The 12,812-nt window shown below is 62.5% G+C and overlaps 1 protein-coding gene across 2 annotated transcripts in view; it reads right to left on the bottom strand.

Moving 5' to 3' along the window:
- LOC120393308 (major histocompatibility complex class I-related gene protein-like) overlaps window positions 1-12,812 on the bottom strand; it is a 112,430-nt gene that overhangs the window by 88,840 nt on the left and 10,778 nt on the right. For both annotated transcript variants that reach the window (XM_039517840.1, XM_039517841.1), the window contains exon 2: window positions 10,689-10,958. In XM_039517840.1, coding sequence (XP_039373774.1) covers window positions 10,689-10,958 — 270 coding nt within the window. The remainder of the gene's footprint in view (window positions 1-10,688; window positions 10,959-12,812) is intronic.

Below are 12,812 nucleotides of genomic sequence, written 5' to 3'. Positions count from 1 at the left end.
GTAACGGGAATAGAACCGCTTTCCCCTAGGTGGGTGCGGAACCTCTCCCACAGCTCCCATCCAAGGGTCCCTGAAGAGGGACGGGGAGGTAGACAAAATGTGGAGGCTATACCTGGATTCCATTGTGTTTAGGACCCAGCGCTCTGAGGTAAATGTGTTCCCAGGCGCTGAGGAATAGGACAGATGGAAGATACAGGGGTGACTGGATCCTGGTATGGAGGGACTGGTATGTCGTCCTCGAGTGCCTTGTCAAAACGAGGGCTCTGAGGTGCTGAAATGACGAGGAGCCGACTGGGATGGCCCCGTGGAGGAGGGGGCCTGCACCCAAACCCCTTGTTCTGTCTCCTTCTCTGGCCGTGTCTGGGTGGTGGAGAACAGCATCACCCGTATTGCTGGGGCCTATAGCGCCTTCTAGCTCGTGCGAGTGCAGGCCCAGGGATTTCAGCGCTGCCCTAGAGTCTGGCGTCTGTCTGCTCTGAACAGAGCCAGGAACCTTCGAATGGGAGGTCCTGGGTCATCTGCTGCACGTCCTGTGGAAATCCCGAAGATTGTAACCACGAGCTCCTGCGCGTGGTGACAGCCGTGGCCACTGGCCTGGCCACAGAACCTGCGACATCCAGGGCTGCCTGCAGGGAGGCCAGGCCACTGCTCTCCCTTCCTGCACAAGGGCAGGGACCTCCAGCCGGGTGCCCTGGGGGAGCAGGTCCTGCCATTTCTGCATCGCTTCCCACCTGTTAAAATCACAGCGACCCAGCCAGGCCTGCCGAATCACCACATGGAGCTGCAACCCCCCGGTGAGGGGGTTTCCTCCAGAACAAGGCCAACTTGGTAGGGGGGAGGGATAGCTCAGTGGTTTGAGCATTGGCCTGCTAAACCCAGGGTTGTGAGTTCAGTCCTTGAGGGGCCATTTAGGGATCTGGGGCGAAAATCAGTACTTGGTCCTGCTAGTGAAGGCAGGGGGCGGGCTGGACTCAATGACCTTTCAAAGTCCCTTCCAGTTCTAGGAGATTGGTATATCTCCAATTATTATTATTAATTTAGAACTTCTTAGGGATCATTTGCTGTGGGCCCCATTTGAACTTGATGGTCCCTTTCAGCAGCATCTGCCACCACTAGGGACTCAGGGGTGTGGGGGTGTGTGTGTGTGTGGTGGGGGGGGGGGTGAATAAAAATTCTCAGCCTTTGGCAGGTACAAAATATCCCCGCTCCGTTCGCTTAGGAGGGAGGGAGGGAGGCTGGGTTCTGCCAGAGCCTCAGCGGGCTCCGGGATCACCTCACATAGGGGGAGAGCGACTCCTGCGGGGCCTGCTGCCGCCCAGCTAGCCGGGAAGGCCTGAGCGACTCTTTCACCACCTCCCCCTGGACACCCAGATTTGAGCCACTTGCTCAGTAAGTCCTGGTGGGCTTTGTGCTCACCCTGGGGTGGGGGCACCTCTGGGGCCCCCAGCACCTCGTCTGGCGAAGAGAAGGAGGTGGGTAAAGCCGGTACGGTCTCTGCTCTCTCCTCCGAGTGGGGAACCTGCTTCAGTTGCTTGGTACCAGGATGGGCACCAGGATTCGGGTCTGGTGTCTCTTGGTGCAGTACCGGAGGGGCTCTGCTCTCTGAGGCCACTGAGTCAGAGCGCCTGGAGCCGGTGCCCTGAGCCGGGGGGAACCCCAGCGGGGTCCAGAAAGGGCCCTGCATGGGTGTCGGCCCCCCTGGTCCCAGTGTTCGGGGCCCCATCGCACTAGATGTCCCTGTTGCGTAAGATGGCCACGGAGAACAGCGTGGATGGTCCTGATGATGTGACGCGAGGAGACCGTGGCGGTGCCGACCCTCCTGGTGTCGGTGCCATGGGGGCACCGTGGGCGAAGTGACCAGAGGGGGTTTCCCCTGGAGAATGGTCTTGGTGCCAATCTACGGCCGGGTGGTCTCTTGGCCACCAGATAGTGCCAGTGATGCCAAGTCCTGGACGTCCAGGGACCCTGGTACCGGCAATGTAAGCAGGTCCCTAGCTGCCGCGTACGCCCCTGGGTGGATGGTACCGCGAAGTGTCTGGTACGCTGCCTGCAGGAGGGTGGCATGTCCCTTGGTGAGGTACGCGGGACCCGCGTGGGTGTCTTTAGCGGTGGCTGCAGTGGTGCCGGTGAGGGAGAGCGGCCCGGCGCGGGTCTCGCACTGTCCCGGTCTCCTGGCCTGGCCCCTTTCGGTGCCGGGGAGCGGCTCTTGTCTCCGTGCCCGCGGTGCCTGTTCTTGGGCACCGGCGAAGAGGGGCGGGGCTGCGAGCCCCGACTGGCGGGAGCCGCGCTCGGCACCGACCCGGAGCTGCTTGGTGCCAAGTCCAATCTCTGCCTCAATGCTGCCTCCACCAGGAGAACTTCCAGTCCCGCTGCCCGATCTGTCTGGGTGGGGGTTTGAATTCCTTGCAGGTCTGACAGTGACCCTTCCTGTGAGTGGCTCCCCAGCCCTGAGACAGCTCCAGGGCGGGTGGCTCGTTGGTGCCCCAGGAAGAGCAGGGCTCAGAGCCCGGTGAGCGAGGCGTACCCCACCCCCGGGAGTGCACAGCCTCTCCAGCGAGGGGGGAGGTGCCCAAGCACTCGCACTGCTAAAAACAACTTCCAACTAACCAACGACACACGATGAAACCAGAGAAACCCACTAGAAAACCTGGCTGAAGCGAGCAGGGAAGTTCCAGACACTGCCACGGGCAGTAAGAAGGAGCTGAAGGGCGCGGGCTTGGCAGGGCCCCTTATACCCCCGCTGTGAGCGCACGGCACCGTGGGTGTCAGAACCAACAACGGGCACCACTAGGGGAACGATTCCAGCCGCGGTGCCCGGGCGCGCACACCCCTACGTGGGAATGGACGTGTGCAGCACACCTCGAAGAACGTGCAGGACGGATCCGTAAGGGATAAGGCCACAAGCTCCTACACCCCCGGGTGCAGGGGAGGGCGACCAGGGGAGGGAGGGCTATGAGGGGGGCCTCCTTGACGGAGAGGAAACACTGGGACGTCGTCCTGAGGGGCTCAAAGGGGCCCTGAGTCAGGGTGAGAAGGTCCCAGGCCAGCGCTCAACGAGCCTGAGCAGGATGAAGCAGGGATGCAGCTGGGAGCAAACACTGGATATCCCAGTACAGAGACCCCCTGCCTGCCCGGGGAGAGCAGCCACTCGACGTGACACTGAGACTGCCGAGCCCTGGGTCCGAACTCCCAGCCCTGCATTGGAGCCGGCGAGGAAGCAGAGAAGCTCCGTCTCCTGCAGCACGGCTTGGACAGCCCCCGGTTCTGGACCAGGCAGACCCCGTGGGAGGTTTCCTGGGTGCCAGCGGGATCCCTTCCAGCCGGGAACGGAGGGGCCCCTGCAGCGTGGGTGAGAGACAAACGGGTCTCTCAGTGAGACTGGAAATTCCCTCGCTGGGAACAGGAGCACGTCTGGGTGCAGGCTCCCTGGCACCTGAGCCAGCTCTGCCCTGCGTCACCCATCACGTCTCATTCCTCGGGGGCTTCGCTCCACACAGGACACCAGAGGGTCGGCTTCCTCCTGCTGGGGTGACGACCTCGTCCCGCCCTGTTCGCTGACGCAGGGCATTGCGCTGGTATCAGGTCGGAGCAGGAGTTGGGAGCTGCTCACCCCTGGTGACAGGAACAGAGCCCGCAGCCAATCACCCTGCGCTGCACCCAGTTCATGCCAGGTTCCCTCCCCTGCTCCGTACTGGGGTCACCTCCATGCGAGCACCACCCCCAGGCTGGCATTGCCCGTAGCACTCTCCTGTCCGGCCTGGCTACGGGAAACACAGGCGCTGAGCCCCATCCGAGAAGTGCTGAGGCGCCGGGGAAGTCAGACTCTCCTGGTCAGACGCAGGGAGGTGTGAGCAGGCAGGGACAGCAGGAACGACTGGAGCTCTCGTGTGCACTCACTGCAGTGTGTCCACACACAGCACACCCAGCAGTAACACCGGGGCAGGCTGAGACCTCCTGCAGGCTGCTGCCCGTCCTGAGCAAAGCAGGGAATTGTCCCATCTCTCCTGAGCAATAACCCCTGTGAGACTGGGTCATTCCCACCCCCAGGCGAGCTCTCCGTGGGGTGGGGCCCAGGTGTCTCTCTTCCCGGTGCAGAAGGAACCTGCGGTCCCAGGATCCGGAGTGCCTGGGAAGTGGTTTGTGCCGCTCACCCTCTGGCTGGAGCGTCGCTGAGGATGGCCAGAGGTGACCCCTTCCTGTCTGAGGGCAGCGACCCTGACAACGAACCCGCGGCAGGTACCTGGGGCTGTGGCAAGGCTGACGAGCTGAACCGGATGCGCTGGGATGCCGAGGTGACACCGAGCTCTGCGGTGACGCTGACGAAGGGGGGTGGGCAGGGCTGCGTCTCAGCTCCATGGAGCACAGACAGGTCCTTTGTGGATCACCGCCAGGTGGGACTTAAACGTCTGTCTGGAATCGGGGCTGCCCAGGGCTCTCCCGGAGATGTTCCAGACCGAGCATGTCCCATTGCCCTGATTTCTCCTGGAGCAGGGCCAGGATGGAGTAGAGGCCTGTCCCCTCTCTGGGGCTGGGCTGGTCCTACGGCCCCCGTGTGCAGCAGATGGGGGACAGCCGCCTGCACCCCCCCCCCCTCTCCTGAGGGGCCGGAGGAGAGGGAGAAGGGGCCAATCTGGGCAGAACCGGGGCCCACGCTCCCTGGACAGCGCAGAACTCACCTGGTGCAGGGATCAGAGAACAAGGATCCACACGCTGGGGAATACGACCCACCTGTGCGCTGCTCTGTCCCTGTCTGCTCTGGCGGCGAGTCACACGGCGACTGGGACCAGAGGCTGCCTTGTGGGTGTGTCATCCCCCCCGCCCGGATCAGCCACCTCTGGGTGTCGACACTTTCCCTGCAGTGCCCGGGACTGTCTCACCTGCTGCACGCCTGGTCTGGACGCTGGGATCGAAGGCCTGGGTTTGGAGCGGGATTTACAGCCCCTCGGAGGCCTTGGCAGGAGCCAGCAGTGTCTTTGCTTTGTCTGAGGAGTCGCCCGATGCCTTTCCCACCGATTCCCAGCTGGCATCATCCATGTGCTGGGAGGGGAGTTCAGGTCGCTACGGCCTGGCCAGCTGCCTTCGGCACCCAGCTGCACACGCCGACGGGTAACCGCGCTGCAGCCCTGGCCCCTGCTGAGCCCCGCGGGGCGTCCAGAGGGGAGTCGGACCGGGCGGCTGCTCCCAGGGGAGTCGTTCTGAGCCCCCAGACCAAAGGGCCAGGTTCACACAGGCCAGCCGGTCCTGCTAGGCAGAGCGCGGGACGCAGCAGGGCTCTGAGGGACGCGGCGGCTGCCTCACGGGGTCTCCAGGGCGCGGTGTCCATCCTCCTGGTCAGGGGCCGTAGGATTTCAGTCTCCCTGCAGAGGCCCTGCCGTGCCCTGAGCTGGGGCGTCCGTGCTCCATCGGCCTCAGGAGAGGAAATGAACTCTGGCTGCGGCTGGTGCTTAGCCCCCTGCTCTGTCTCTCGGGGGCACCCGCTCCTCCCGGATCACGTCCGTCGAGGCCGCGCTGAGCGGAAGACGAGGCCGGTTTGGGAACCTCAGGGGTAACACTGCTGAGCGGGGTCCCTGCTGTTCTGACCTGGCTCCTCCTCCTCTGTCAGACGTTCCCCCGGGCGGTCGCTCTGAACTGGGCACCGCCCGCGTCCACGTGGCTTCGAAGAATCCCGGCAGGAGGAGTTTCCTGCTCTCCTCTCCCATGGCTCCTGCTCCGAATCCGAGCGCTGTCCCTCCCCTCGGGGGCACTGAGGGCTCCTGCGCCGCCAGACCTGGATTCCTGCTTCCTTCCCTCGGCGCCGCCCTCCCTGGAGAATCGGCAGCCGCAGACTCTGAACCGGACCGAGCTGCCGGATCCTGCGCTGGGGTTAAGCTCCCCAGAGCGGCTCTGCTTTTCCTGTGGCCTTGGGGAGGAGGAGGAGGCTGACGGCCGGGGGACTGGTCCCCCTGCCCCGTGGCTGCTCCCCAGCGCAGTCTGAGGGTGACAGGGACGTCTCTCGCCGGCAGAGCTCAGAGGAGGCTCTGCCAGAGGGGAGGGTCCCGGTCCCTGGGCCTGACCCCACTGTGTGCCCAGCACTGAGTCCCTGGCCCATGTCCCCGGAGCAGGAGGCTCTGAGTCTGCACAGCGCAGGGCACCCCGGGGAAAGGTCGCTACGGCGGGTCCGGGTCCATGATGGGAAATCCCAGGGGTCGACCCCTATGCTGGACAGAGCCTGGCAGGGACCGGAAATCTCCCCCAGGGATCGGGCTCCAGCAGGGGAGGAAGGGCCCTGGGAACACGTCTGACGGGGTGAGGGGACGAGGTGCCCAGCCTGCGGCTTTGCTGCCCAGACTCAGGACAGGGGCTCCAGGATGGTCTCTGCCCGGCAGGGGCGGCTCTAGGATTTTTGCCGCCCCAAGCAGGGCGGCACGCCGCAGGGGGCACGCTGCCGGTCGCTGGTCCCGCAGCTCCGGGGGACCTCTTGCAGTCATGACTGCGGAAGGTCCGCCGGAGCCGCCTTCCGCCCTGCCGGCAAAATGCCACCCCACGCGCGCGCTTGGCGCGCTGGGGTCTAGAGCCGGCCCTGCTGCCCAGCCAGCTCTACTGGGACGTGCCGGGCGGCTGGCACAGAACACGCACAGACCCCCAGCCAGGGGCCCGAGGGGGGGGGGTGTGTCAGGCAGCCCCACCCATCCCTCTCCTCCCCCACGCTGCTCTCCACGGGGGTAAGCCGGGCGGAGGGGGGGCACCAATGGGGTCTCGGAGGGACCAGGCCTGTAGCTCCCCCGTGTGGGTGGGGCCCAGACCCAGCTAGACAGGCAAACTCTGCCCTGCTCTGCAGCAGCACCCTGGGGACCGTCCTGCAGCGCCGGGGGCAGAGCGGGAACCTGGCGGCTCCTCCGGCAGCGACTGGCAGGTCCGGCTCTGCCTGGGAGCTGCAGCCCCTGGGGATGGAGCCGGGAACGCGCAGACCGAAGGAAATTCTGGTGTAAAATCCCAGGCTACTGAAGCCGATCTCACGGGGGGGGGGGGGCTGGGCCCGACGCAGGACGTCTGAACGCTCGGGGCTGGGACGCTGATCTCCAGCCTCCCCTCCCAGCTCCCAGCAGCCGCCTCCCTGCAGGGCCCATCCCAATTACACCCCCACCTCTGCCCCCCACTGGCCCTGCTCTAGCCCAGGCCCCTTCCCTGGGGCTACCCTGGCCAGGAGGCGCCGCCCAAGGCCCCACGGGGCTCTGCCCTGGGTGGGGGGAGAGGAGGCAGCGCAGGGGGAGGCAGCAGGGCCAGGACACCCCGGGGTGGGGATCTTAAAGCTCAGCGCTGGGAGCTGTTCCCAGGACGGGGGGTGTGAGTGGGGAGAGTGTCCCCCAACACCCCCTTAGCGAGGGGCCTGGGACTTGAGAAGGGGGGGCAGGAGAGAGCAGAGCCCCCCCCATATATCAGCAGCAGGCAGTGAAGGCCACCTCTGCCCCTGCAGCCCTGATTGCTAAGGGGGGGGGTGTGATGCAGTAGGGGCTGTCTGTGTGGGGGATGGGAGAGCCGGGGAGCACTTTACGTGAGGGACAGGACCTGAGCCAGGGAGGGGTGTCAGCACCTTTGCTCGGGAAGCTGGACAAAGGAAGGGGCCGGCTGGAGGGGTGAGTTAGTTCAGTTTTGGTTTGGAGCTAGGTGGGGGGAGTTCAGGGAATCCTAGGCTGGGATCCAAGCACCCTGAACCCCCAGAAGGGCCAGATTGAGGGGTCCTGGCTGTGCCCACGAGCTCTGCTGTATCCTGTGTTCCTGTGTCCAATAAACCTTCTGTGTTCCTGGCTGGCTGAGAGTCACTGGGAGTTCAGGAAAAGGGGTGCAGGGCCGGTGTGACGGTGCTGCCCGTGGGAGCCAGCTGAGGTCACTCAATCAGGGTGAACTGCAAACCAAACGGGGCAGACAAACCCCAAACGCTGGTGGTTGTTCCAATACTTAGATTTACCAACCAGCACAAAACAGCTTCTACAGCACCTCACTGGTCACTTAGAATCCAAACCCTGCAGTTCCCTTAAAGTGCCCAGCCTCAGGCCTCCGGCCAGACACACCTGTCAGATATGATGATGATTCCTGAGAATCTTACTTCATCATATAAAAGAAAAGGTTCTTCCAATCCCAAAGGATCAGCCACATACCCAGGTCCAATTATAACTTAGATCTTACCCAAAATACACGCTACAGCCAATTCTTATTAACTAAGCTAAAATTTATTAAAAAAGAAAAGAGAGAGAGTGTTGGTTAAAAGGTTAATCTACAGACAGACTTGAATTCAATTCTTGAGGTTCAGATACACAGCAGAGATGAGCTTGTAGTTGCCAAAAGTCCCTTTAGAAATAGTCCAGAGGTTATAGTCCAATGTCCATATTCAGGGTGGCTCCAGTCAATGACTGGGGATCTCAATCCTTATGGCTTAAGGTTTCCCCCTCTTGAAACCCAAAGCAGATCTGAGATGAAGCAGGATCGTGTCCCAGGCTTCTTATACATTTCCAGCAGCCTTTCGGCCTGAGAAAACAATAGGCTTAACTCCTTCTCCCAAATATCCTGGCAATTAGCACAGAGTAATTTATCCATTAAACAGTTCAGATACAGGCTAGCATAACCTTCAAAGAGACACACAGACAATAATACTATTTAACTCAAGTATTATCATAAATGTTAATATTCCTTTTTTGATCTTTGAATTAAAACTATAGCAATAGACAAGACTTGTTTGCTGACATCACAAGACCTGAGCAAACATCTCCCCTTCTACCTCTAACAATGCAGACTTGCATTTCAAAGCTCTAGTCATTTACAGATCTTCCTAACCAGTCCTTAAGGTTCACTCATGGGTCAGGTCAGTCGGTGAGGTGATTAACTCTTTCTGGCCCTGCCATCTTTCAATGAGATATTGTATCACAGTCATAACGTCACAGCCGGACTCCCCCACACTCCGTGACAGGGGGGCAGATAGGAGAACTGGCCTCTTTCCCCCCCAGCCCCAATTGCTAGGGGGATGGGCAGACACAGGCTGGGGCCTCTCTCCCTGCAGAGCCCCGTCTGCCTAGCGAGCTGGCAGGGACGCCCCCAGCACCCTGCCCCCCCCCCTTGGGCAGGAGGGCTGGCACCGGGGCCAAGAGCACCCTGTGGGGCAGGTGCTGCAGGACCAGAGCCCGAGCTCTGGGGCGCCTGGGTGCACACGAGAGGTGCTGCCTGCGGGGAGGGGAAATCGCCTGCACCAAGCATCACTGGAGGAAAATTTGGGGGCGGAGCAGGGGCTGGGGGCGAGGGTCGGAGGGAATCTGGGAGGGATAGTGGGGGGCAGGGGAACCAGGGGTAAGCAGGAGGCTGCAGCGTCACCAACCCCGAGCGGGCGAAACGGCCAGACAGACCCACACCCCATGGGAGTGTTTGTGTGTCAGGCCGAACTCCTGCTCCCCTCCGCTCTGAGCTGGGCACGGGGACTGGGGCCAGTGGGGGCTGGGCACTGCAGGACAGGCTGAAACCACCAAAACTCACACGCAGACGAACGGCCCCTGCCCTGTACTGCTGAGTGACGGGGGGACCCTGTCCTGACACCCGCCTGGTCCCTGCCCAGGGACACACGCCAGCTCCCTCGCCGGGCACCTCCCACCCCCAACACTGCCCCAGCCAAAGCCCCTCTGAGCCAGCAGCAGAGGGGAGGTGGGGTGAGTGCAGCTGGGCTGGAGATGGGGGGTGGAGCTCACCCCTGGGATCCCTCCCCCACCACTCACTTTGGGTCCCCTCCCCCTCTCCAGACGGCAGTAAGTGGGGTCAAGGGTCAGGCAGGAACTGCCTCTGGTGCCCCCCCCCACTGTTCCCCCCAGCCCCAGCCCCCCCTGCACACACCGTTCCTGGGGGATTCTCTGCCTCTGCCCCCATGCCGAGGCGCTGCAGTTACACCTTCCGCCCAGCAGGGGCTGCTCCGGTGCCAGAACAGCCAGCGGGGCTCCCCACCGCACCCTACCCCATAGCACCCTGCCCCAGTGCCCCACCCCACCCCACCCCGCCCCACCGCACCCGCCGTGGGGCCAGGCCGGGACAGCCGGGTGCAATGGGACCTTCGGGCCTTCGCACCGGTGCGGCTCTGCCTGGGACTGAGCACCCCCGGCCTGGGGGGCAGGGCTCGAAGGGGGGCAGAGGCGGCTGGACGTGGGGCTGGGAGCAGACGTCTCGGGTGTTTTGGGAGGGGACAGCAAGAGTCACACGCTGGAGGGTGTCAAACACTTTCTGTCACATGAACCCCCCCAGCCTGCAGCCCCCCCACGAGTCCCTCTGCCCCCCACATGCACAGTGACCCCCGTGAGAAAGTGCCCCAGGGTCCCTCCATCCCCTCCCCCATTCACACCAGCTCCCCCCCTTTGCAGCCCCTCGGGGCCCTTGTTCACACAGACACCCCCCATACACCCCCCCAGTTGTGTCTGTCCCCTCCCCCCATTCATACCACCCTTCCCCCCATGGGAACCTGGTGTTCACATCTACCACTGTGACACTAACCCCCGTGGGTCCCCTCCCAACCCCCAGTGCCTGCCCGCTGCGAGTCCCTCTGTCCCCTCCCCATTCACACCGACCCCCACAGGTCCCCTTCTCTGCTCCCCACTCCCCCAGTGCCTGCCCTGCTGTGAGTCCCTGCCCCCGCTCAGCCCGATCCCCGTGTCTGGTCAGGGCAGTGCCCGGCCCCCACTCACCCCCGCTCTGGTTGTAGCGCCCGCGCAGGGTGTCCAGGTTCGCCTGGAACAAGGCCTCCCAGCCCTGTGCGACCTGGGTCTGCCCGTCCCAGTACTGCGCGTCCAGGTTCCGCTCCGCCCACGCCACGCGTGGCTCCGCGCTCCGCGTCTCGCTGTCGTAGTGCACCGTGAGCTGCCCGTCCACGTACCCGACCGCGATGAACTCGGGCAGCCCCGGGCCGGGCTCCGACACCACCCAGAAGAAATTGCGCAGCGCGTGCGGGGCTGGGTCTGCGGGGAGACGGGGGGGGGGTCAGAGCCGGCACCGGGACCCGCGAGGGGGGGGTGTGTCGGGACTCGGCAGTAAGAGCCAAGCGGGAGGGAGGCGGGGCCATGCAGCGGCGAGGGGCCGGGGACGGGAGGGAGAGCGGGGGGGAGGGACAGGGGGCATGACACCCCGTGGGGGGGAGGCAGGGCTGGCCACGGGAGGAGGGTGGGGAGGGACAGAGAGTAGGTAGGAGGGTGGTAGCAGGGGACTGTGAGGAAGGAGAGGGGTCCGGGAAGGGGGCAGGGAGGGGTGAGGGGATCAGGGCTGGAGGGGGCATGAGGGGGAGGGGAGCAGAGCTAGGTGGGGGGGACAGACTGGAGGGGGAGCAGGGCGGGGAGGAGGGAGACCTTAGGGGAGGTCAGCACATTATCCCAGGAGCCGCCCGGGAGGAGGGAGGATGGGGCAGGAGAAGGGTGGGACCCAAACCTTGGCAGGGTTGTGTGTGTGTGTGGGGGCAATGCTGGAAGTGCCCTTGAGGAGCACGCAGAGAGCAGGGCTGCAGGAGGGGTGAGGAGGGGGAGGTGGTGGTGGGGGGGGAAGGGCTGGGGGGAGGGGAATGAGGAGGTTATGGGGGAGGGCAGCACTTTGTGCCAGGAGGAGCCCCCAGGAGAGGGTGGAGCAGGAGGAGATTGGGGGGTAGGAGATGCAGGAGCTGAAGCTTGGGTGGGTCTACGGGGGGGGGTCCAAGCTGCAGGGGACAGGACCCAGGGCCCCGGCTGCTCACACACTTGATCACTGACTCAGGCTGTGGCTGCCCCCCAGGTCCCCTGTAGGGATCGGGGCCCCTGTTGTGCCAGGCACAGCCTGAGCCCGGCCCCATGGAGCTCTGTCATAAACAGATAGTTAAGGGTTAAGGTCTCTTCCACCTGTAAAGGGTTAACAAGCTCAGTGACCTGACAAACACCTGACCAGAGGACCAATCAAGGGACAAGATAATTTCAAATCTCTGTGGAGGGAAGGCTTTGTCTGTGTCCTTTGTTGGGTTGCCGTTCTCTCTTTGGATCTAAGAGAGGCCAGACATATCTTCAAGTTCTCCAAAGTTTCCTGAAGTATTTTCTACTATCCAGTATAGTGAGAATTAGAAAGGCGGATTAGTCTTATACTTAATTTCTGCATTTGCAATTGTGTGTTGGCTGGAGAAATCTCTTTATTTCTGTTGCTGTTACTTTTGATTATTCTGAGAAAAGGGGGGGGGGGAGTCTCTCCAGTTTTAAAAGTTAGACCCTGTAATCTTTCCATCCTGGTGTTACAGAGATAATGTACTTTCTTTCTTTCTTTTAATAAAATCTTTTCTTTTTGGAACCTGACCGATTTCTTCCCTTGTTTGGAATCTCAGGGGAAGAGGAGGAGGAGGGGGGAAAGTGAATCCCTCTTTGTTTTGATTCAAGGAGTCTGAATCAAGGTATCTCTCCCAACGACTAGGGGAGGGGGGAAGAAGGTGGGGGAATGGTTTATTTTCCTTTGTGTTAAGAGCCAAGAAGTTTGGGTCTGTGTTCCCCAGGGAAAGGTTTGGGGGAACAGGGAGTGTGCCAGACACTGGAATTTCTAGCTGGTGGCAGCAAGAACCAGATCTAAACTGGGATTTTAGTTTAGAGGAGTCCATGCAGGTCCCCATCTTGTGGACGCTAAAGTTCAAAGTGGGGAATAAACCTATGACAAGCTCACAGGCTGATGCCCCGTCCCTGCTGTTGGGTTCACCCCACGGGCCGGGTCGGGGCCAAAGAGCGGCACGGGAGTGGCTGCAGCTCCCAGACAAAGGTGTTGCAGAGACTGAACCCCGAGTCCCTTCACCCTGTGAGTGTCCCCCCAACATCAGA

This window comes from Mauremys reevesii, unplaced genomic scaffold (genome assembly GCF_016161935.1).
Source record: "Mauremys reevesii isolate NIE-2019 unplaced genomic scaffold, ASM1616193v1 Contig18, whole genome shotgun sequence".
In the NCBI taxonomy this organism is placed as follows: Eukaryota; Metazoa; Chordata; order Testudines; family Geoemydidae; genus Mauremys; species Mauremys reevesii.
This window is presented reverse-complemented; position numbering and strand designations above follow the sequence as displayed.